The sequence below is a fragment of the Diorhabda carinulata genome, chromosome 9 (genome assembly GCF_026250575.1).
Source record: "Diorhabda carinulata isolate Delta chromosome 9, icDioCari1.1, whole genome shotgun sequence".
NCBI lineage: Eukaryota > Metazoa > Arthropoda > Insecta > Coleoptera > Chrysomelidae > Diorhabda > Diorhabda carinulata.
In genome coordinates this window covers 5,288,305-5,315,552 of record NC_079468.1, presented here as the reverse complement: position 1 = coordinate 5,315,552, position 27,248 = coordinate 5,288,305, and the positions used below count along the sequence as shown (strand labels likewise).

Sequence of the window (27,248 nt, the reverse complement as noted above, 5' to 3'; positions counted from 1 at the left end):
CAGGTCTTATACAATAATTTTTTAACAATCCACTTAGTTCTGATCAATTAATCTCTTGGAAATCTGCGTAAAATTGTGGATACTGGGTAATTAATCATTTGAGTTATGATCATTATCTTATGTTACGGTCTGTTTTTGATTCTATGTTAATGTGAAAAAAGAGTTTCATGATTGAAATTAGAATGCAAACAGGAACACAAAATAATCAATAAAGACTTTTACGAGGCTTTGACGATGTTATAATGTCGCTTTGAAGTACAAGGCGACGCTTTGACGTTCAAGGTTAGGCAATTATGCGGTTGACAACGCTTTGACGACGTTACAATGTCCCTTTGACTTATAATGCGACGCTTTGATATAAAAAAGGAATCGTTTAAGATGAATGAGTACGCTTCGACGACATTAAGATTTAATTTAGACACAAAGGACGACGCTTTGACTTTTGAGGCATTTAAGACTTTCAATGACGCTTCGACTATGTTATAATGCCGCTGTTATGTATAAGACACCGCTTTAACGTTTACTTTGAGATGTTTAATACGTTTGACGACGCTACAACGATGCTCCAATGTCACTTTGACATATAATGCGACGCTTTGACGTAACAAGGAGTCGTTTATGACGATTGACGACGCTTCGACGGTATCACGATGTAATTTAGACACATAAGGCGACGATTTGACTCATAAATTGAGGCGTTTGAGACATTCAATGACGCTTCGACAATGTTATAATGTCGCTTTGACGTATAGGATACCGCTTTAACTTATAATTTGAGATGTTTAATACGTTTGACGACGCTACAACGATGTTTCAATGTCACTTTGACATATTATGCGACGCTTTGACGTAACAAGGAGTCGTTTATGACGATTGACGACGCTTCGACGATATCACGATGTAATTTAGACACATAAGGCGACGATTTGACTCATAAATTGAGGCGTTTGAGACATTCAATGACGCTTCGACAATGTTATAATGTCGCTTTGACGTATAGGATACCGCTTTAACTTATAATTTGAGATGTTTAATACGTTTGACGACGCTACAACGATGCTCCAATGTCACTTTGACATATAATGCGACGCTTTGACGTAACAAGGAGTCGTTTATGACGATTGACGACGCTTCGACGGTATCACGATGTAATTTAGACACATAAGGCGAGCTTTGATTCATAAATTCAGGCGTTTGAGACATTCAATGACGCTTCGACAATGTTATAATGACAATCTGATTTTTAAGGTTAGGCGATTATATGTTTGGCTTCGCTTTGGCAACGTTTCAATGTCGCTTTGACGTACAAAAGGAGGTATTTAAGACGATTAACGACGCTTCGATGACATTATGATGTAACTTGAACACATAAGGGGACGCTTTGACGTATAAATCGACGAAAATGTTATAATGTCGTTTTGATGTATAAGACGGAGCTTTGGCGTATAATTTAAGATGTTCACGAGGCTACAACGAAATGCTGTTTTGTCGTGTAAGCTAACGTTCTAATGTTTGAAACATTTGACGACGATTTTGCGACGTTATAATATCGCTTTGACATTTAATGCTACGGTTTGACTTATAAGATGATATATTTAAGACGCTTGACAACGCTTTGACAATGCTTCAGCTCTTCAGCATACTTAAACGTTAGCCTTCAACCTAATCTTTCTAACAGCTCTACTTAAATGCTAGAATTTATAGGAATTAAGAGAAAGGTTCGGGATAGCCACGTAATCGGACTTCAAGATCGAATAAAGACATGAAAAAGTGATTGGAAGCTGTTATTAGGGTCAGAGTAAACGCTAAACGTTGATGGTTTAATTTAAAATTCTAGATTCCTTTTAGTTTGATATGTTTTCTTTAAAAAAAATAGCTCAATAAAAGCATAGATCACTTTATAAAGCTACGACTAATGGTTTTGAAATGCTAGAATAAGAAAAAAATGGAAGCTACTGATTTTTGCTAAAGTCTTTTGCATGCAACTTGAGTCGATTTTTTTTCACGAGTGTGTTATTTATGATTTTCATAATGTTATGTTGTTTTGAATATAAGCAGTACCCATGTTCAGAGTTTAAACATTTTTCGGCACGTCAATGCTTTCCGCTGTGCCGGTGCCTCATTTCCCTAAAGTGATCATTTGTCATTTTCGGTAAGAATGATGGAACTTGAAACTAGGCCACAGAGTAACAAATATTTGTTTAAGCAAATTGAACGGAAACCCCAACTTGAGATTTTCTTTCGAATCAATTATTCTTAATCAAAATCACACAATGAAGTTCTCAGAAACTTCCGATCAAGTTAAGTTTTGCCGAAACGAACTTCGTCGAAATCTTATTATAATTATGTAAATGAGTATTTTTTTCTTTGGGGAAATGATTTAATGTAACAGTTCCGTTTATTGAAGTGGTTTGGGTTTAATTTTATCTAACAAGCTTGTGATTTAATTTTGAAAATATCTAATGAAATCGGTTACAAAAGTAAACATGATGGGAATCTTAAATACTGAATATATTCGATTAAACTGTACCTTATGAAAATCATTTATTTAATTTAAAACAAAATAAAATGGTAAGAAAATGAATATTCAATATACCTGTCTTGCCATATAAAGTACAATATTATGAGACAAATGAACAATTACATAAAACTTCTAGCTACATAACATCCGCATGGCGAATAATTAATTTTGTCGTGACTTAAAATAGTAAACAAAAAGTAATAAAAACTCAATAACTGCGGTATTTCATTCACGAATCTTCTACGATATTATCTAAAATTAATTAATGTAAACAATATCACGACTCTAAAAAAAATATTCGTTGTTTTTCTTAAACTTTAATTCATGATTTTGCGGTTAATTATGCACAAAAACTTAACGAAAACAACTTTTTTGGTAAAAAATTTGCTTTTGTGATAGTTACAATAATAATAATCATTTTTGGATTTTTTTAAAAATATTAATTAACAGTAGGATTTTCACAATCATATAGTGCCGATAGATGTCACTAAATCGAAAGATTGGATGTGTTGTAAAGTCTAAAAAATTTAATGATCGTGAAAGTATAAATATGATGATGCATTTTGCTATATACATATGTGGATAATTTATTAAAGTTCATGCCAGAAAAAATATGAAGTAAAGTCATCCCACGTTTTCTATGAAGCATACAAAACATATTTTTACTAATTCAATAGAAATTTGACATAACATGAAAAGTTTTATGGGACAACATTAGACCTTTATTATTGAAGCTATTGTTGAATTAATCAAAATAAATTCAATTATATATATGCATATAAAAAATAAAGTAGAAAATGCTTATTGTAAGAGTAGAGTCCCCTCTAATTTAGTTAACAATCTATCTACGAGAATGGCCCCAGATGTTTCTGACCTCACCTAGAGATGGCGGTAGTTGCTTGAAAAATACCACTGCATTAGGAAGAACACGATCTAAACAGCATATGTCCCAAGTTCGAAGACGCAATGTTGTTTCTTTGACAGCCATCAATAATTAACGTTTTCAGTGAATTTGTAAACATGTAAAAAATTGGTCATAGGTTACAAATGAGGTGACGATACCATAAAAGTTTAAATAATTCCAAAAAGTAGTACTGGATGGTCGTCGACTGAAATTGCGCGAACTAGCAGACATAGTAGGTATTTCAAAAAGTGCGGTACATCGTATATTAACTGAAAATTTGGACATGAGAAACCTGGATGCCGTCTTTGATCACAATGGAAAAAAACAGCGTCGTGAAGATGTTTCCATTGGCAATGTTTCACAGATATGAATTTTAGCTCCGCTTCATAACTATGGATGAAACGTAGGTTCATCACTTCACACCCAAATCAAAATAACAATCAAACCAATAGATTGAAAAGTGAGAACCAGTTCCAAAGAAGGCAAAGACCTTTTGTGCGCAAGGTCATAACGTCGGTTTTATGGTATGCATGTGGGATAATTTTCATTAACTCTCTTATAAAAAGAAATTAAGAGAATACACCAGCTGACATATCCGTTATTTCAATGGCCAAAATGAATGAATTAAAGTTTGAATTGTTACTTCATGCACCCTATTCGCCAGATTTGGCCCCCTTGGATTATTTTCTATTCTCCGACTTGAAAAATCACTTGATGGTCAAAGATTTTTCAACAATGAAGAGTTGATGTCGGCAGTTAATGGTTATTTTGTGAAGCTTGATGATTCTTATTATGAAAAGGGTATCGAACGTGTACACAAAAGTGTATGGAGCTGAAACGTTGAAAAATAAATATTTTTCCTTCAAAATTTTTGTGTTTTCTTTGTTGGGCCATCCTCGTATACTACTACATCATGGTACCACTGAAATTAAATTCTTCGTCATTATTACTTGTCAACCAACAAAATCGACAAACCCCTTGTGCTAGTTGGCCCGAATCGATATTCAATAGCACTCTTTTTATGATGCGATTTCCCTTCAACATTATGTTAATAATAGTTCTTCATGGCACACTACTTGCTATGAAAGGTAAATACATAACATATGCTTGGGAGTGTACTGAATAAGAGTCTCGTTCGAACACAATTTTCAATTATTATTTATCACGTCCTTTCACGAATACTACAACTTTTATTGTTTTAGGAAACAAAGTTCATTAAGTATTCGCATGAACGCCTGATTTTCCATACTGGATTGATATTTTTTACACTGCATTTCCGCACGACGTGATCGAGTAATTACCATGAGAAATGGAAAGTTGGAATCGATTTCATGAAAATAAACTTGTATCCAAATTTATGCGAAAAAGGATACTTGTGGGATTATCTAAAATATTCTAATTTCGTTAATAAAGTTGTAAACAAATATAATTAAATTACTAAAAAACAATAATGTAATTCCATTTTCTCAAGAATAATATATGATGCAGGATGGATAATATTTTCATATTTATAACTAATCCTAGCAGTTGGAGTGAACAAAAAAAAAACGTTTAAAAGTAATCGGTGATCAAACCAGAACGAATTTTTTTTCTAAGACATAATCCCCCAATTCCTAACCGTAGAAAGTTATTAGTTTCAATAATAAATTAAAAGTGCATTGTCGAGTATTTGGTGCAATCTACAAATTTTCTTAAGAATCGGATTATTTTGGTCTTGTTAGACATTAAGAAATTTTTTAAATTGTTAGTAATAGATACTAAGATATAAATCAAACGTTTCTAGAATGCACCCCTCAAAAAACTTATTACGATCCACCCATATCATCCGATGGTTCCTTTGCTGTTAACTATCCTTCCTGTTTCCATGTATTTATCCTCTTTTCTTTGTCACGGAAGTGCAATGCACTTTATTCTCCTATTCGTTGTTTTAAGAAGAGGAAATTGCTTAAGCAAATTGTAATGATTAAAAACTAGCTTGAAGATTGCATCCACTTGCTAAAGCTGCCTCTACTGGAGATTCTCCCAATCTAAATTCTTCTTGGTATCTTCACTGCTAGTTGTAATTCAGTTACTCCGTTAGCTTTTGATATCTAGCCTAGTCTTCCCTAGTTTAATCCGTCAAAAACCTCATATACATGATTGGATGGATCCTCAGTTCTTGAAATCTATTTGTGGCGGTGTCGATCATAATTTATTTTATCTTCTTTTTATAAAACTGCTTAGTCCTCATTGTTAGAGGGAATGATGCTAGAATGTACGTCTATTATACGTTATAGACTGGTTTTTCGCAGCTGCTTTATACCCGATAATTCGACTCTATATGTGTTTATCCGATGTTTGTCTAACGTGCCAGGTTTTTCATATAGTTGGAAACATCTAATCAAAAAAATTGTCATGTATGTTTTGTTGTACACAAAGTCAACATTTCGAAAAAAATTTAAAACGTATAAGTGAAAATAAATATGAAGTTTGAATCGTAATTTTAATTGAATTAATAAAGCAATAGCACTCACTGATTGAACATATATAGAATATTATTTTTCTGAAAATTTTGTCGCCGCGGCTCAAATAATAACGCAGGTCTAAATTTTCCAGAAAACAATACAATTTTATGGAAAAAATTCTTCTATTAGATATAGATTTATAAGCTAAAAACGCAATAAAACATTTTTTAACGTCGAAAACTATTTTTAAAATAACATTTTATTTATTGAAAATTATATTTACAAAAAAATGGTTACAATAAATTATTCAGGTAAAATATAGATTTTGGATTTTATTGAGTTCAATCATTGATTAGGATAATAAATATAAATATAAAAACAACTACTTTAATGATTATTTTTTGGCCAGGTATTTTGATACAAAGGCTGCACTCTTGTGATAGTTGACATTTTTGTTTTATCAAAAGGCGCAAGATCAAATAATGCAGATGGTCTTCCGATCCGTGAACATGCCACATATAATTGCCCATGGGAAAACTGTGAATTTTCTAGATTCAAATCACAAACTTTCAAAGATTTGATCTTGTGATTTGTTAATGGTCATGTCGAATGCATAAAACGGATCGGAAATTAAAGTTGGCATCATCAGGATCCTCGCGTGAGAGCTTCCTTACATTCGAAATCTCTTTTGAATTTTGTGACGTAAATTACATTGTTTATCAATTTATTTACCACCAAGGGCGTTCTGGTTGCTTTATATTTAGAAATATGATTACAACCGACCCAACCTCAAGTCTTAAATTGTGCTAGGCACATCCAAATAAGTAAGTTTCTTGAATGTGGGATTGAATTCGATAATGTCTGCCTCAAATTAAACTATTTAGAAACAACTATTGTGTTTCATTCTTCCACTAAGACACTATCTTGGCCTTTCTTCGGAAAACTTCAACGCGTCACAATATTCGCAAACAACGCACATACGGGTATTTGAACGATCTACACGGTCAAAAATATATTTTTGCTTCTATTGATTCTAAATGATATTAGTATATAAAAAAACTCTTAAATGTGTTATTTGAGCATATTTATTAAAATCAAATAACAAAAACATTTTTAGTCATCGAAAATATTTTCTTCTTCGCTGCTTGAAGAATCTTCATTTTCATTTGGCTTCTCGGCTACAATTAAACTAACGGTTTCGGGTAAAAAGGAACCCAATTTTCTTTTTTTAATTTTTCTCATGCTGGTAAGAAGGGGATCTGAACTTAGAAGCAACCGATTATAAATATCCCTATTGCAGTTTTCCCTGGAAAATTTTCCAGCAAAATCTTGACGGTATGTTCTAAAATGTTTGTTTCGCGCTTCCGCAGCCTCTTCAGAAAGCTGTCCAATGGGCAGCAATGCGTCTTTTATTATTTTTGCACCATGAATAAGTATTTTGTGCATGATTGGCGTCATTGGGTGCCAAGGGTATAAACTTACATACAATCGAGCAGTATCCATTGCGTAATGGTCATAATTGTCTGTATCGATTTTATACCCACTTGAAATAGTCTCTAAAATAACTTTTAACCTATAGATCAGATCATAACTAATTCCAGTTATTTCAGAGGCTAGCTTTGGGTCATCAAAAAATTTTCTGCTCGTGTTGCCATCATTTGTGTTGCCAAAATTTGATTTTGGCATATCAACCAGTAACCCTGTTTCCCTGCGAAATCTAGCTTGGTTTTCTAGTTTCTTTTCCTTTTCCAGACATTTTTCAGCTTTAGATTTTCTTTCGCGGTACTTTTTTACTGGTAATTTATATGCTAAGTGAAGAATGCTTTCAAAAAAACGAATCCTTGCATGTAAAACTGACAACCCAAACTCTGTAGTCTGAGGACTAACTTCTTTTCGAACATCCAAGTTATTAAATTCCTTGGATGTCGCTCCACATAAATAGCATTTGCTTGTAGATTTAGTGCCAGTGGCCGCGTCGCAAACTTTGCCGTCTACCATTGTCATGATAAAGACGTGCTTAACCAAAAACTTTTGTCCATTTAAGTCAACTTCTGTTGGGTTTAGTGACTGCGCAGAATTTTTTACGTACTCAATTTCTTCTAACGTAACATCGACACTTTCTTTCTGAAATCGGAATCTTATAGGTCTGCAGTACCTTGGGGATGAAGGTGTTGGATTTTCCCAGAGTACGTTTTCATCGTTTTTTCCACCAATCAATTTCAGAGGTACAAAACAGCTTTGAAACACATTTGAATCCGAATCGGAATCATTTTCAAATTTTTGTTTGTATTGGGATTATTGGGAGCCGTCACAACCCCATTTACAAATAATTTTTAGTTTGTCCCTCTCTTCTTCTTTTATGCTAATTAGGATTTCTTCCAGGTACATAGATAAGCGCTTAATGGTCAGATCAATTAAAGGCTGTAAATTACACTCGACACATGTAGCTGTTACTCTAATTTCTTCCGAAGGTGGATAACACATCTGTTTTGCCTTTTGTAAAAGGGAATAACATGGAAAAAACTTTTTGTTGGTGACTCTAATGCTTTCGTATTGTCGACGAGTTAAGTCTGCATCAACAAACATAGCTAAAGCCTTTGTTACAGTAAGTGACTCTACCTCTTTTTTTAGAGTCACAAAATGCTTTTTTGTACTTAGTTGCACGTTTTGGAGTAGTGCAGGTAATTTGCTTTAATATTTCTGAAGCGTCTCTCTGTCCAGATTTTCTCAATTCAGTCTGAGCAGCATGAACAATAACTTCCTTATCTAATGTCGACCGAATCTCCTCGGTTTTTCTTCTTTTGGTGCGCTCACTAGATTCTTCAAATGACTTGAGCGGTCGGCCTGGTCGGCTTTGCCCAGCTACAGGAATTTGAATGGTTCCTTCTAGCCACGTCCGGTTGTACTTGATAAAAACATCCTCCTTTTTGTGGGATTTCAACCACCTTTGATTCACTTGGGTTTTAAAATAAGTAAAAGTGCGCTTGAAGTTATTAATTTGCTCTTCAGTATAACCTTTACCTAACAAAAGTTGCTCTTTCAAACCATTAAGTTTTTTTTCCAAATTAGGTAAATTCAGTCTCTGCATCCATTCAAATAAGTATTTTCGGGTGACAACTCTTACCCCCGAAGAACTTAAACAAAAACATATAATTTAAAACTGCACCAACATCTTAATAGTGTTTTTTACAGATATTTTCACACGGCTTAGAAAACCAATTTTTTAACAACAAATGTATGAAAACATCCCTAAGGTTTTTATATTTGTTTAATTTTTACTAAAAACACGCAAAAATGTCTTGAAACACTTAGTCTATATAATAAATATCCTAAATATTAGTTTTAAGCTTTTAAAAAAGTAAATTCTTCCTAAACACATCGAGCATATAAACACAAAATTATTGGAAGAAAGTAATGAAGATCTTATAAAAAATAATATTAATAGTACTTATCCGCGCTTTTCCGCGGCAAATTTTTTGATTTGCCAATTCTTAAAGCTCTAAACTTTTTACTGAATGGAAAAATATAGCGTGATCTAACTTGATACCATAACATGTATAATATTAAACAAAAATAAAAACAAAAAAAATGTTGTGATATGCATAACTTCTTAAAAATCGAACCCTTACCATAAAACTAAAATAAAAATATTTGATTTTTATCAAAACTTGTAAGTATTTACCTGCAATATCCAAATCCATCACTACTTTTTCAATATTAAAAGTCCAAATAAAAATATTTACAGCTAAAGTTGACAAATTCACAATAACGCTTAAAACAATCACATGTATCCCCCAAGACGGTCGAAATCAGAATGGCCTTGGCGATGCTCCCTGTATGGTAGAGTGATGAAAGGGGTCAGGTATAATTCATAGACTAGTCATCTACTTCAACCAGCGGTCTACTTAGTATTGCATTTTGCAAAATGGACTTATGGCCGCTCAGATTGTTTAAATACCCGTATGTGTAACGTCCATTGGCCTAATGCGAACGCAGTTTGTTGTTTTTTGATATTATTCCTATTCCTATTTACTTTTGCTAATCAAAATAATGCTAAAGTAGCGTCTTTGTTTATATTTTGAATTTTCTTGATCGTAATTCTCCATTATTTTACATAATCCCAAAGCGGGATTTTATTTTTGTATTTCATTAAATAATTCTCTAATCTTCATGACAACCACGATCACGAGTTGGCACATTGTAACAGAAATTCAAATTTTTTGGCGGATATTAAAATCACGAGTTTGCCCACGCCCAACAACATTTTTATTCTAATGATTCACTTTGTTCTAGTACTTGTTTCGTATAAAAATTTTGAAACAACTTTTATATCAAGCTAATCACTAGGTTAATTTTTTATGAAACATAATATGAAATGTCACTGTTTAAATAATTTTTAATATGTATACCCACGTATAATTTTTTTCAGTTTCTTTACATAATAAAATGTGTTTTTTTTTTCAAACGGCCCGATACCAAAACATAGGTAATGCATTATTTTCTTCGATACAAATCTGGCATAAGGTAAATAATGTCAAATCGATCAATCATACTCATGAGACATATCAAACGTTGTGGTGAAACTAAATAAAACGTTGAGATTAAAATCCCATGAACTGATATAACTGTCCTTGTATTAATCAAAAATGTAAATAAAAACTATTACATCTGTAAGAAGATTTTATTTAGGACAATGATGATCTAAGAGTAAATAAATCAGAGATTAAAAACGGATGAAGATAACAAATTGATTGTCTGGTTGAATACCAACAACATATTTATAACTTAAATTAACTTCAATAATTAAAATTATTTTAGATACGAGCAATGCATAAACCTATTTTGTTTCAATGATTCAACTTTCAATATGATAAACCCTGAATTCTAAAAAAATAAATAAGAAATTAATCAGCTATATCATCATCACATAAAAACATTCGAATTCTAGCGTCGATAATGTTGTTTTGTTTATGTTATATCTGTTTGTGATTAGTTTTGTTCAGATATTGAAGATGGCGTTCCGTATAGATACAAATATACCGTAAATCGGTTATCTCGACACGTAAAATAAGGTCATAACTGGTGACAAAAGGCTTGCAGTGTCTTGTACTACCTTATATACGTACATACGTAAATGCACAAAAAATAAGAGCAATAATACAAAAAGGAAAGTAAATCCTCATCTAATTAGATAATCAAAATGCCCTTAACAATATCCAAGTCTATTATGAAAAGCTGAAATGGAATTGAAATGCTTTTCTTATTTATTTAAACCATTTCTAAAGGTGGGGTGAATTTGTACACATTGCCTCTTATATAATTGATTTATTTACAAACTTACACCAGACACTATTTAGAATAACTACTCACTATTTATAATAATTAACTGTCGGGTATTTATATATATATTATTCTAATTCAACTGTTACTATTTCGATCTGTTTACTATGACATTCAATTATATACTGAGTCTCGCTGCTATGCAAGCGCGGATTTATACCAGTAAAGAATTTCTCAAATAATTCTAAAAAGTAAACAAACAAATATATACAAGAGCCTTCATAAAAATTGGTTCTAAAAAACAATGTAAATAAATAAAAAATGTAAAAATCAATATCAAACGGTTTGCACCCGGCACTTATGGACACTTCCATCATAACCGACCAGGACCGGGTTCACGGTCCATGTCATGAATGAATTAAGAAATTGCCAATGTGTTATTTCTCAGGTTATTATCAGCGTTTTTTCCTCGATTCATTTCGATTATCAGGTTTTGTTTTATAGACAATGTCTTTTGATATCCACAGAAATTATATAGGCAATATATAGGGTGATCTCTATTTTCATACATTTATAAGTAACAACCCTCAAATATCTACAAGTGTATGATCAAATATAATCGTAGTTATAATAATAATATAGTTTCAGTAAAGTTCATTCTGCGTTCATTATTCAGTATTTTTGTACTGTTTTTTCATAAGGATAAAACTTTTTCTCAATAATGTTGCACTAACATGACATTGAAATATAGTTTTCTAAATGAATAAGGATTCTTTATGAAACTTTGCATAATGTCCAAAGGTTTTTCATGGTCTTCCTTTGGCCTGCTTTAGTGCGACTTTTAAAGTCTTGCAATCCTCCAAACTGTAGTTTTTGAAAAATTTATTTGCATCTCTTGACGGTTGTAGATAATGTATAGTATTCTATTCGCGAGTTATTACTAATTCCGATAAATTACATCACATGCGTAGTACAAAAATCATCCTTATGAGTAATACCCATCATCATTATTCGTTCATTTCATAAAATACTTACTGTTATAGTTCTTCCAATATCAATTGCAGAAGACAGTTATGCGAGGAACAATCAATAAATACGCACGGCACTCATACCAAATCAAGAAATGAAAATAATGTTTACTCCCCGTATGAAATTCGCTAACAAACAAACCGTCAGTCCACGTGGACTCATCATCTCCACTGCTTACCAACGGAAACATCGAATCGTAAACATAAATGCATTTCTATTTGCCGAAGCTGTTGGAAAGCTTATGTACACAATTTCTGTCTGTCTGCGACCAGTGGCTTCGTTTAGTTAGATTAATTGTCTATGTTTGTCTTATGTTCCGTCCAAAATATCCGCAGCATTTGCCTGTAGGTGTACATTTCAAACGCATCAATTTTATTCTCTGTGGCCGCATCCATGCTCCAGCTTTCGCATCCGTACAGAAGAACAGGGTTTTGCTTGCTCAATTCTTGATCTGATTTCGAGTTTTGGGTCGCATTGTCGCCCAGGTATCTTAGAGATGACACTTGTTCAATGATTTCTCCATGGCATCTTAGGGTAGATTTTTTTTGTATTTTTGAGCTTACAAATAGTTTGGTCTTGGCCGAAGATTATTTACAATGTTTCCATTGATCTTTATGCCTGCAGTTGTATTCTCAAAGACTTCGCTGAATACTGCCTCAAAGTACAGGTTGAACAGTAGGGAAGACAATACATATTCTTGTCGCATGCCTCTTTTGATTGCTATATCTTGTGTGGACCCTTCGTTATTGCCTGTTGCTGTTTGGTGCCAGTAAAGTCCGGTTATGATGTTTAGATCTTGTGCGTCGATCCCAGTTGGAGATGAGGATATTGATCATTTTTTGGTGTTTCAAAAGCTTTTTTATAGTCAATTAAGCATGAAAATACATCAGCATTCGTGTCCCTACATTTCTGAGTCAACATATTCAACAACAAACACAGCAAGTTATCTTAAATATATTCGAATGTTTAAAAAAGAAAAATATTCAGCCATCTGAAAATGCAATCATAATAAGAATTGCTGAATTAACTAGAGTAAATAAATTTTCCATTTATCGAGTAGTCACGAAAGGGGTTGCTTTATATAAGGAGAACAGGGCTGCGATATTAGAAGAAATACAGCAAAAGGTAGCAAATTATCTAGAACATAATTATACCAGTTTAGAAACATTGCGTCAAGTTTTGTCAGCATGTGGTTTTAAACACAACAAACTGAATAAACGGATGGCAATAACCGAATCAAGTTTATTTGGATCAGATAAAAGTCTATCGAATTTTTAAAAGACACATAATTTATCTAGATGAAATATGATTTAACAGTTACGAAATTCGGTTGACGGAATAGTAAAAATTGCTCTTTGAATGGGCCGTGTTCTAAAGGGAAACGCGTTATAATAGTACACGCTGGAAACAAAGACGTTTCGTGCTAAAAAAATTAAAAACTGTGCAGCTGATTATCATGAAGATATGAAAACAGAATTATTTGAAAAGTGGTTAACTGAACAGCTTTTACCTAACATTCCACTAAAGTCAGTAATCGTTATGGAGAAGAACGCATCCTACCACTCGCGGCAATTTTTTAAAATACCAAATAATAGTAGCAACAAAGCTCAAATTCTAGCATTTATGCCTGAAAAAAAGATTCCTGCTCTTGTCAGCGATCGTAAACAAGCCAAACAAACAAAGAATTGCTGGTTGTTATTAAAGGTCTAAAGTTAGAGAAAGTTTATTATATTGACAAGCTGTGCAAAGAAGAGGATCATCTCTCCTACTACTGCATATTTAACCCCTATAGAGTTGATATGGGCAAACGTAAAATCAGAATTACGAAAATGGAATCAGTTTCCAGAATATAAATTTGGGCCAACTATTACTACCTCCTGAGGGCCCTGAATATGAGTTAGAAATTTGGGACTCAATTTTCCTCAAATTTTCATTTGCCTCATTGAAAAGGGCAATGTTATCCACCCCAATTTGGAAAATATAAAACATATGAGCGTGTTGGTAGCACACAAAATTGTAAACATTCGGCAGTAGCTTTGTAAACACTAAATATTTAAGATATTTAAATTTTGAAAAAGGTAATTCAGACTAACAAAAATCATCAGTCAAAATTTGTTGATAATTATCTAAAAAATCAAGAAAAATAGACTTACCTCTTTTTACCAAAAAAAATCCAACTAATAAAAATCGGGTAATTATTTAATTTAGGTTGCATACGCCCGATTTCCTTGAAATTTTAGTATGTTATACAGTTATTTATGCTGAAAAAGAATATATATATATATATATATATATATATATATATATATATATATATATATATATATATATATATATATATATATATAGTTATATGGGCGTGGAAAACATTCCTTCATATAGTTTTTAAGGTTTAAACATTGGAAAATGTACACTATCTATCTACTACCTTGAATTGATATTTTGCAAATACTTGATGTTGGAGAGGATTAGGGGGGGGGTCTGTTTAACATTAAGACTATCTTTTAACATCTAACCTAACCTATCTAAATTTTCGCGCCCTATATATAAACATATATTGAATTAATCAGCATAAGTTTCTCCACAACATACTAAAATTTCAAGGAAATCCGGCGTATGCAACCTAAACTAAATAATTACCAAAAATTGTAATCTTCAAAGTAAAAAGTATTGGTGCCAACACAACAACAAAAATTGATTTTGAACGTTTGCTTCTTGTGGAACCTAACCCCACCTACCCTATCCTGACTTTAAATATGATGAAAATTCATATAATAGTGGTCGAAAATACACAAAGCCTGCCGTGGTGGGGGGTTATGTTCTAAAGGAAATAATTATCCAAATTTCATGATTTTACCTTTACTAGTTTCGACTGTACGACGATGAATCAGTCAGCTAGAGCATGTTTTTGTATATATATTCCAATATAAGGTTTTCCCCTTCCACGTAGGAAAGAAATGTATTTCGTAGTTGGAAACGTTAATTCTAAAATTGACATTGAACGTTTCCATTTTTTTTATTACTATCGATTCTTTGGGTTCAATTGTCCCATGGTAATAACCTGTAAATGTCTAGGAGTAGAAATAAAAATGCAGTTTATTAAATTGGAACAATAAAATATATTTAATCGTATACACTTTGAAGCATACAGACAAGTTACATCAACTAACACTACTATACACACAATTACAAATTATATTTATTCTGTACAAGTTTTTATTTAAAAAAATATACAAAAACAATGTTTGTGCTCAGTCAAAGTCAATTTTATGTATCATAAAAATAATGTACAAATGAATATATGTGTCAATGATTAACAAAAATACCAATGTGTAAAAGACAATTTCTTCTTTTATTTTTTATGGTATAAAATTTGATATGTTCTACACTAAATATTTTTAAAGCTATTTTGATTCAATATTCATAAAATGTGTAATATTCATTTAAATACAAATTTATAAAATGCAACTTAATAGTTATTTCACTCAATGAGTCCACTATTTTGCGTTAAAATTTTATAACAATTAATTTGATTACTACCATACGTAAAAATTACTTAATTGTTGCTGTGCTGTGCTGTACTTTCCTCACAGTTTTTTACAGATGTTCTCCATATAGATTAGTACAATGTTCCAAATGATAGTGTTCAGGTCCTACTATAACTTAAACCTTAGTACGTCGAAGTTACGTGTCGATAGTTTTAAGAGGAAAAGTTTACTACTTAAGTTTTTCGTACCGATAATATTATGCAATCACAAAAATGAGTAGATAAAAACTAATACATGCCCAACTTCAGCAGCTCTTGTTAGATGTGAAGATAATGTTGAGAGTTGGTTTACTCATTTAACTAATCGAGTTAATGGATTAATTGTTGTCACAGATGATGATCAACAAGTTCAGCTCAAGATTTCTCTGGATAGGAAAATGATTTTACTTGAATCTGATTTGGAAACTAAGACAACCTCACTAATTTCTGATTGTGTTGAAACACACAATAATCATGTTCCTCTTGCTTCTTCATCTTTATCTTCTTCATTTTTTCCTACATCTCGTTATGATCCAGTTCATAAATGGGATATTTCCTCATCTGGGAAGAACGAATCACTTAATTTCTTCTTGGTAATTAGAGTTTCTAGAGGTATTTCTAATGATGAGTTAGTTTTACAGCCTTGTGAATTATTTCGAGGTAGTGCGTTCACACGATACCTCAATAATCGTAGTAAATTCAAATCTTGATCAGATATTGTTGTTAAATTAAAAGCAGATTTTCTTCCTTATAGTTATGAAACAGATTTGGAATTGGGAATTCTAAATAGAGCCATGGGTGAAAATGTACCCGTTGCAGTTTATATTTCTTCTATGACAGGTCACAATGAAACTCCTAGTCTACCTGATGCAAAGACAAACATCTCTAGATTCTGGCGAACCCGTACAATTTCAAGAAATAGTAAGTTATGTAAACAATTTACGGAGTTTACTAATTTTGAAACTTTGGAAGGAAAAAATGGGTATAAAGGAATTCTAAACCAAAGTCGAAGGAAACATTCTTATTAAATATATTGTATACGTAAGGCCGAGACTATTTAATTGTTTTTCTAAGGTTTGGTAACAAGAAAAAGAAAGAATGTTCTCCCATATCTGAAGTTTGGGAAGAATTTAGTAAAGTATTTTGAACAAAGTATAAGTTCGTATGTCACAAAACTGACAAAAAGCTTTTAGGAAACTCCGGAATTATAAAATATCCTAATGCCAGTTTATATGTTGAAAAGTCTACTCATCCTAACGGATTTCCTTCAGAGCGAATTACTTTATTGAGCTTTCAACTGTTTCACTTTATGGTACCAACCAAAAGGTAACAATAGGTAATTAGCTTACTAATATCTTTAGCTGACAATCTTATTCCCTGGCATTTTAACTTAACAATTGTTGGAATAATTCGGAAGAATATGCCCTACCTCCCACCAGCATTATCACATAAAGAGCTAACCGAGGCTCATCAAACTAGACGATTAGAAGAGAGTAGTGATTTGAAAAAAATATTGAGGATGTCTTGATGAAGTAAGCTCAAATACAAGAGAACAGAAATACTATCATAAATGTCCTACCTACCTACCCTACCCTAAATGGGCTGAAAACTTCTTAGGCTGACAAATAGATAGTTTTATAAAAATCAAATTCACAACATTTCCAGTTAACTCTAACCTTTAAAAGACAGGTAAATACATTTCACAGCTACTATTTGTTTGTGAGTTAAAACTTTTTGAGTAAAGCAATTTCTGTTATTTTGAAGAAATGGATGAAAAAGAATTTTGTCATGTGATAAAGCATTGCTTTTTGGCAAAAATTATTAGGGAAACCGAGACGTGGCTTGATAAACATTATTCTAACTTTGCCCCCTGTTTAAACGAGACGAAATGAGCACCGAGGACAATGCTCGCAATAGAAGCCCGAAAACATCAAAAAAGTCGAAAAAATAATTTCGTAAAGAAAAGATTATTAAGATAGCTGACAGGAACGTGTTGAACATATCGTTAATAAATGTTTGGGTATGCGAAAGCTCCGTTTAAAGTGGATCAAAATCGACCAAATCCTATAACGGATCGATGATTCTGAACAGTGCCCGGAGCCGTCAAATGTAATAAATCCAAATGTAACAATGGATGAAACATGACTTTATCATTTCACACCGGAGTCTAATCGACAGTCAGGTGAATGGACTGTACGTGATAAACCGATTCCAAAGAAGTGGATAGACGCTAGCAAGGTTATGGTATTTTGCCGACCTAAAATTTAAGACTAAAGATTGGCTTCGTAGTAATCATGCTTCGAAACATAAACCAACCAAAAATGATGATAGAAAGATGGGGAATTTCTTATTTGCAGTTTGAGTTTAAACGTCTTCAATACCCGATCCGTCTTGCATTCGTCCTTTGTCCATTAACATATCACAAGGCCAATTTTTGAAAGGTTGGGTCTGAATCTAGAAAATGGGTCGGAAGACCATCTGCATTATTTGTTGTCGTCCATCACAATAAAGAGTGCAATCTGTGCACCAAAATACCTGGGGGAAAAAAGTTCGCCAGGATAGTTAGTTCACATAAAATTAGCTAAAAAAACACTATAAAATACTTGAATTAGTCATTTTAGTGTTACTTTAGAGACGCGTAACTTTTTTGAGAAGAAAAAATGTAGGAAATACTTATTTAAATAGTAAAAATTGTGATATGTACATTGAGTCCTCTATAAATGGATATTTTTGTAACATTATTCTGGATTTCAGTATATGTACCCTGTATATTTCCGTCTTCCATTGGAAGATAAGATCCTTATCTGCCCATTTGCGAAAAACAAAAATATTTTGTTAGATGTATTTGATTTTGTTAACTATAACTCCTATAGGTGCAGAGTGCAAATTTACATCTAACCAGCATTTATAAAACGTAAAACGTAGGGTGAAAATCGACGAACTTAGTCATTATGGCATTCTCAAATTTTGTTTTAAGCTTATTATATATGGTCAGAAAGCTGATTGGATAATTGTATTCAGTTACAGATTTTAATTTTTCATTAATTGATGTAGTTTATTAATTTCTAATGTCGGAAAATGCGAATACGTTATTTGAAGAAAATAATTCATAGTCAATATGAAAAAATAATTTAGAATATGACTTTTTGGGACATCAGTTGAGCCTATTTTTTGGTTCTAACTCTAATAATTTTAGGTATAACTCACTTCTAAGTATTTAAAAAAATCAAACACTTCTAACAACTACAACATTTTATAAATATTGAATCTTGGATACAGTTAATCACTTTTTTGTGTATCTTTACATACATACAACAGGATAACTATTTAGTACGAATTAGCAGCTTATGTGACACGTTGCTGCCGATTTGATATTTACAAAACGATTAAATAGACGGTTATAAGTACAAAAGGTTATGGGGTTCGTTTCAATAATTTATTATAAAAAAAAACTTATATCCTAACAAGAAAAAACCTACAAGAATATATATATGAAGATTTTCCTGAAATTTTAATTTCCAATCACTCACATTGATATCTCAATGAAATGAAACTTTCCAAATTCCCGGATGGTCCCCTGATAACCTTATTATGGCACAAATATGGCTTTTGAAACGATCGCTTTCTGTTTTTATCCAAATTTTTTCCATTGAATTATCAAATACACATTCACATATCCACACCATCCAACTATACATTTAAAATATATTTAATTACGTATTTTTTTCATCACTTTTGGTAATCATATCCTCATAATGAGTAGAGTATAGATTGCGAAGAGTACAAAGGAATCTTTTAATAGTTTTTTTTTTATAAAATACGAATAGTACCCTGTACATTATACTTAATTTTATTCCTGTGCACCCTTCTTATTATTGTAGCCAATATATTTATCAAGATATAAGACAAAACGAGTACATTTAAAAAATATTCGTTATGAGATTTAATAATAATAATGAATGTTCCATATTAAATTTAATACTTTTATTTTGTAGAATGCAACAATGATAAAGCTCTAAAATGTGGATTTTTGGCGTCTTTGAATCAATACAATGGAAAAAAAATTTATTTTCTACTTACCACTTTCTTTTACTTGTGAGTATAATTTTAGGTTTAGGTTTGCCTCTATAATGTTTCTTGGAAAGCGTGGTACCAATTACCAGTTACATTCAGAAAAAAGAAATTGTTGAAGAATATATAAAATATGGAAACACGTACTTATGTATTTCAATCTTTTAGCAATTTATCTCATTTTTGTGCTGTCTATTAGCACTTTAACCATTAGAAGATTGTCTGACAATCATTTTTTGCGTTTATTCATAATAAATTTAAGCTATTTTCATAATTAGAATCCATGTATCTCATAAAAAATTGAATACCGAAATGTTTATTTTTTTGATCGTCCGCCCCGACTTAACGCTGCTGATAGATAACGCACTTCTAATTTTTCTACATGAAGGGATCCTAATGTAGCCAGTTCTAAGACAAGAATTGAATTACGTCGTTGATACTCTTCATTTATTTATCAATAATATGGTAGTAAGACTAAGAAACACGATAAAAAATATTTTTATTGAACAATTTAAAAGAAGAAGCCAAGCATTCTGTAATTAACCGTGTTAAAAATACTTCCTATTAATATTTCCCCAACAAAAGTAGCTTATATTTTTAATTGTATTCACCACACATCTTCTTTTAGCAAAATTTTCTTCTTTAAAATTCGAAAGTTAGAGATATAGCATGGAAAATTCACGATTAATTCGTGTACATCGTTTCCCAACCAAAAATTATCAGGCTAGTGATACTGCCTGATAAGACAAGTGGTCATGTCCTAATGCAACACCCACTGTAAGGCGAAGAGCATGGGGAAGCTCTTTTATGAAGAGACTGCAGACCAAACCGGGAGGAACACTACTCAACCGATTAAGATAGAAGGTAGGTTACGCAGACGATGTCCGCCTGCTAAGCAGAAGGGAAATAGAGCTTGGAGAAGACTTTCGGACATTCAATGAAGAATCCAACCTTAGTGTGAACGAAGCTAAAACGAAGTACTTCCTCATGTCGCGCAGACGAGCCCACGCAAAAACAGCAGCGTTCACTGTAGATAACAACGTATTGACAACTTCAAATAACTTGGCTCTCTCATAACTGAAAACAACGAGACTGCACTGGAGATATAGGAGTGTGTGAAAGCTAGAAACAGTGCCCAGAAGATGCTAAAATCTCGCCTACTCAGCAGACACAGATGATCTACCGTACGGTACTAAGGGCAGTTGTCATGTATGTTTCTAAAACCTGCCTGTTAACGAACTGAGCCTCAACTCGTGAAATAGGAAAGTACTTCGGACACATTTATGGACCAATCCAAGACCAAGGAGAATGGCACATTCGTACTATCGCTGAGATTGTGTGTGCGAGACTAAGATGGCTTGGTCACGTCGAACAGAAGCCGGATGGTCGACGAGTCAAACTTGCAGTCCAACAAAAGCAGGAAGGTCGCAGATTATCAGTACGAACAAATATAAGTTGGCAGGACTACGTAGAATAGGACCTAAAAGAACTTGGCTTCCGAAACTGGTGGAGAAAAATATAACATCGAGAAGAATGGAGGACAGTTTTCCGGGAGGCCAAGGTTCTGCAAGGACCGTTGTGCCGATTGGTAAGGTAAGTGATACTGACAGCATCTACTGGGAGCATGTGATCATGCCTTATTAGATCCTGATGTATAACGCAAATTTCTTCTACTGAAGGAGCACACTATTGTAAAAACTTCTCTACTCTGCCTAGATTCCTTGTTTCTTTTGGTGAACAATAGAAATCTATACAATATTATGCTTCCTGAGGTAATTAAGAATCTATCTGAGATCTGAGATGTACAATTGTTTGTTTAGTAAATGAACTTCAGAACTTTGGAATGATTTAATATTCAATTTTATCCTAAACCATCAAGTTCATAATTATAACTTTATATTTGATATCATGAAGAAAGAATCATAAAAAATCCACATTTCAAAAAACGATAGAGATATTTTTGTTACGCGTGAAAAGTTTCACAATAGAATGTTAGATTTCATATGGAAATTCTTTTAACCGTATGCGTATTCAACAGTTAACTTATTATTATCAAATATGAAGGTGTTGGCTAACAATACATGTATTTTCAAAGTTTTTCCACTTTATTAAACTAAGTCATGGTTAATTCTTGTAAACCAACAATGAGCTATCAACAGAAGTGTTAATTAAAAAATTTTATAAAAATCCTTTTGGGTATGGTACCATTAATTCAGAAAATCCAGAAAATTAACTCACTTGTGAGTTTTTAATTAATAATATTATGAAAAAATTAGAATAAACTATATACAATATTTGCTATTCTAAAGTTATCCCTTTGTTCATAATATTTAATTGCATTTTGTGGAAATATATTAGTGTGAATTTCACGCTGTAAGATAAACCGACTTATTTCAAGTAATTACATACAGTATGGTACGAATAAAAAGAATAAAATCGTTATTTCCTCAACCGTTGACTTAATCGATACCTTCTTATTTTTAACGTCATCTGTGTGAACTTGATGACGTAATTACTAAAATTTTTAAATATAAATGTGGGTGTTGTAATACATTATTTGAAAGATCTTCTCGAACCTTCCCTATATGTTATATGTGCCCCTCAATACGAATTCTGTGTTCAATGATATTTCGTGGTCTATTTTGGTCAACTTTACTTTTCGAATATCACCATAAAAAGAAAAGAAATCAAATCAGGTGACCCAAATGGCTATTCTATTATCCCTATACGACCCATCCATCTATTTGGAATGACGTTTCAGTAGTTACGCATCAGGCCATATATGGAGGCCATACTGCAGCCATAAATCATTTTTGGTTTGAAACAACAGGTTCAATTCGGAGAGCTAAATTTTTTTAAGAAATTCTAAATATCGAAGACATGTAAAGGTTGTTTCGAAATAGTTTGTTCCAGTAATCCTATTATCTATTATTCCCGCCCAAACATTAACTTTCTCTGAGAAACTTTTGCACTGAGTGTAGATTTTCCGTAGCCCAGTACCGATTGACATGACCGTTAAGTGGATATGTAGCTTCATCAGAGGAAAGAACCTCTTTTATAAGCAACGGATCTCTTTTATTTTTTTTCCTTTATAAGTTCACATCTTTCATAAATAATTGTACTAAACTTACTTTGTAGGGTTGCCACTTGTCCTTTTTTAGCTTTCTGAGGACTGATGAATGATCCATGTCATTATCTAATGCTAAGTGTATTTTAGTTGAAGATAAAGATCTTTCAAATAATAATTTAAAACTCCACATTTCCATTTATAAATTGATGACGTCAAAAATAAAAATCGGGTTCCAGAATTTTCCCTTAAAGTCACCGGCTTACGAAGTAACAAATTTATTCCTTTCATTTGTACCATACTGTATAAGGTGGTCAGCTTTCGGGGGGACATAGCGTGTTAGATTCCCAAATGTCCCTCTTTAGAAGTTTGAATCAAATTTTGATATGAAAATACTCATTGATTTATTATATATAGCTAATATGATTTTAAAATGTGTATGGGAAGAGAATAATCTCTTAACTAAAAGAGATAGTGACCGGACTGCCAACAAATCACAGTTAACTTTAACCTTTCAATAGAAGACGAGTTATAAAAATAAAAAACATAGTTTCTAATACGACTTATCTTGTACTGATGAGTTATAGATACAATGAAATCGGTCGGTTTGCGAGTGGATTCAATTACAAATAAAATCATTGTTCGCTGAGATATTTCAATGACAGTTGCGGCGTAATTGTAGTTCATAAAAATTCTACTATCATTATAGCCTCTATTGATGTAAATTGTTTCTCATAGAAAAAACAAAGTTGGTAAATTTGATTTTTGAAAAAATTAGTGTACTATACCCTTTCTGTACATACATTGTAAATTTTATTTATATAAATGAGTAATGGAGGTAATTCACATTTTAAAAAATATTTTGCTTTGAAAATTAAAGTGCATTGAACCGTATTACACATTTGTGAGTCAAATCTATGTAATTTAACGGTTATGAAATTCATCATTAGTAATATCCGTGAATCTCTTAAGAAAGAGTTTTAGAAATGAATGTCTAATAATTTATAAAGTAAAATATCTAAACTATCTATTTATCAAAGATAATTTATACAAATTGTCCTATAAATAAGAGATATGTGTAAATGCTAGATTGTTGAGAAATATTTGAAATATCTAAATAAAATTCATAACACAGACCTGTAATACTTCACATCAAATCCTAATACAAAGTATATCCACTATGCAGTTCGAGCATGCGCGGCAGTGATTCGTTTTATAAATCCAAGGAAAGTGAAATTTATTGACAAAATGTTATGAGTGATTGATTAATTAAACAATGAAGCAGACAGTTCAGTAGAGAACGTGTGGATGCCGGTCTTTGGTTTCATGGTTGATGAAAAACTAAAATTTCGAGAAGTTCACGTTGGGTATCCTAAATTCCTACTGAACAATATGAAAAACAACGGATGGGCAATGTACTCCAACTTTTAGCACGAAGGATGAAACTTGGCTAACTGACGACACCCCAGAAACTAAACGGCAATCAATGAAATGCAGGCACACTTCATCCCTAACGGAAATTCAGCTTAAGCAAATTTTGACACTTCCAAAATAGTTTTTGTATATAAAATAAGTTTTGTTTCTGTTTTCTTTACACGTTTTTTTTTTATTTAACCAACCGAATTTACTTGTTGGATATATTTTGTATTTTGGGACGAACTGTATATATTTTACAGTAATACATGTGAAATATTAATAATAACTAATATTAATTATTACAATTACGACATCAAAATAATAATTTCGAAAATATGAATTACCCATTATGAGTATGCAAAACTCTCCACATTTATAGACTTAAATTCAATAAATAAATATTTAACAAAATTAAGAAATTTCTTCTGTACAAAAATGAAGTGTCCGAATTGGCACCGGCGAAGACTAGAGAGCTGTGACCATATCGCGTGGCCCCCAGGCGGTCACTCAAATGGGCCCGTAATTACTTAACGAAGGTCCTGAACCTTGAGGTGGATGGTTAACTATTACAGGCGCTGTTCCTTCACCCGCTTGTCATACGTGACTGAGAGGGGGTTGTTTTAAAACATGGTGGTGTAGATGGTGTTGACTGGCCGAAGCTACGCTACTTGTAGGTCCGAGTAGTGAAGCGCTACCTGGACCTCCGATTAAAAACCCTGCCGGAGGCGGTTTATTTCTGTTTTTGATTAATACAGCGTTCGCACCAGAAAGATCTGATCTTCCAAACAATCTTCTTGATAGTCTTCTCCAAGAGTCGACGGTCTTTCCCGACCATATCCATACTCCGGACGTTATACCTACTGCCAGAGCCATGAAGTATTTGAGCATTAAGACGGAGTAAAGTGGTCGTTCCTTAACGGATACCACGTTAGTCGGACAAGTACAAGCTAAAGATTTCATCCATTCCTCGTGAAACGTATTTTCGTACAAATGACAACCAATCACTATAGTTGCAGGTACAGTGTAAAGCACGCTGAATATTCCTATACGTATCATCAGTTTTTCTAATTTATCCGCTTTAGATCCTGCGCCAGCACCTCCCTGTTTCTTAATAACGTTTCTTATTCTGAAGAGGGATACGAAACCTGCTAAAAGGAAGCTTGTACCCAAGATTAAATAAATTATTAGCGGACCTAAAACGAATGTTCTTAAATTATCCATATTCATATTGCCGACATAACAAATTCCAGATACGGGATCTCCATCAACTGCACCTGATAATAAAACTCCTAGAGTTTGGAAAGTAGGAATAAGCCATGCTGCTATGTGGAAATATTGAGCATAACTGGCTATCGCTTCGTTTCCCCATTTCAACCCAGCGGCTAGAAACCATGTTAGTGATAATATCACCCACCAAATAGAAGACGCCATACCGAAGAAATAGACGAGTAAGAAAACTGTTGTACAAAGACTTGGTCCAGTGGAAGAATACTTGATGATATTTGCATCGCAAGCAACTTCCTCGTGACCGACTCCCACTCTTATCAAGTATCCTACGGATACTAAAAAGTAGCAGGCGGAAAGAAAGACGATCGGTCTCTCAGGGTACTTGAACCGTTCCGTTTCGATGAAAAACGTGGTAAGTGTCATTAGTGTGGAGGCGGCGCACAGACCCGACCATAGCGTTATCCATATGGTTGCGAATTCTTTTTCGTCGGGGTTGAAGTACGTTTCCTTGCAAGGGTATGCACAATTTGCGATGCCTGCGACGCTTCTGTTTATGGCGAGTGGAATTTCTCTCCCCATGGAGACGAGGGGTTGTTGACACTGGCATTTGCACTCTTTTCTTTTTTGGTCTCCGAGGGGAACTGTGCAGTTTTTTGAACCGTTCCTACATGGTTTCAAGTTTTTCCTATTTGTTGTTGGTTTCGGAGTAGACGAAGCGTTATTTTGAGCGGGTTGATCCATACATAGTATATCTCCTCCTTGAACAGGAAATTGATCACATTCCATTCTTTCCGGCCATTTGAAACCGTAGTGAGTCATAATAGGTTCACAGCCGGTTCTTGCTCTATTGCAGATACCTCGGCAAGGTGGAAGTGGTTTTAAAAAGTCTTCTAAACATATCGGCGCGTACATAGAACATAAAAAGAATTTTAAATCTGGTGCACAACCTATTTCTACTAATGGCCAAAACTGGTGGACCTCTAAACCAGCTTCTTCTTGAGTTTCGTGATTCAGTTCGTTTGGCATTCGTGTATTATTGTATCCTATTCCCATGCACATGGGTATGGTAATTTCTTCGCATCGTCCTTCTAGATCTGATGATATAACTGAAGAGTGCGAAGAACCGAAAAACCCTGCTAATATGCTACTCGTGAGCACCACGAGAAACTCGCTCGTGGTTTTCATGGTATCAGTGCTTGCATTCACTTACGACTATTTTCAGACTATGTTTCTTTATTTTTTGCTATTGGAATTTCCTTTTCTACGAACTAGTTGAGAGATATTGTCTGGTTCATGATTGTTTCCGGAGATTATAATTTTGGTGTGAAATCCATGATCTGCAACAAAAAGAAATCGGAATTAAAAAATGTATCGCTCAATATTGTGATTCAATTTTACAGATAAAAATCATCTAATTATGGAAAATGATATCGTGGAATGTTATAGCACATTTAGTAATGGAAAATCGCGAAAAAAGTATCATAAGTAAACTTAACATGAATATTCCATTCTTTCCCGTTACCTATGTGGATGATGCGATAGCCAAAAGTTAAAAACTATGCAAATATCCAGTACAGGTGGAAGTGAGCCATACAATATTATTAATTTTTTCGATTAAAACTACACATACATAAAATTTATGTCAACCAAACATTAGAATTAATTTTCAAGCATAAATTAAATATGCATCTATAAAACAAGGTAGAGGTTCTGTTAGAGCTAACAACGAAATGCTAATTCATCTTCCCAAATATTGAAACAAG

The 27,248-nt window shown here is 33.0% G+C and overlaps 1 protein-coding gene across 5 annotated transcripts in view; it reads right to left on the bottom strand.

Annotated features, from left to right (window-relative positions):
* Positions 1 to 15,273: 15,273 nt before the first annotated feature.
* The window catches only part of LOC130898303 (frizzled-2), a 406,267-nt gene continuing 394,292 nt past the window's right edge, over positions 15,274 to 27,248 (bottom strand). For all 5 annotated transcript variants that reach the window (XM_057807497.1, XM_057807496.1, XM_057807493.1 and 2 more), the window contains one exon: positions 15,274 to 26,822. In XM_057807497.1, coding sequence (XP_057663480.1) covers positions 24,853 to 26,670 — 1,818 coding nt within the window. In that variant the 5' untranslated portion in view covers positions 26,671 to 26,822 and the 3' untranslated portion in view covers positions 15,274 to 24,852. The remainder of the gene's footprint in view (positions 26,823 to 27,248) is intronic.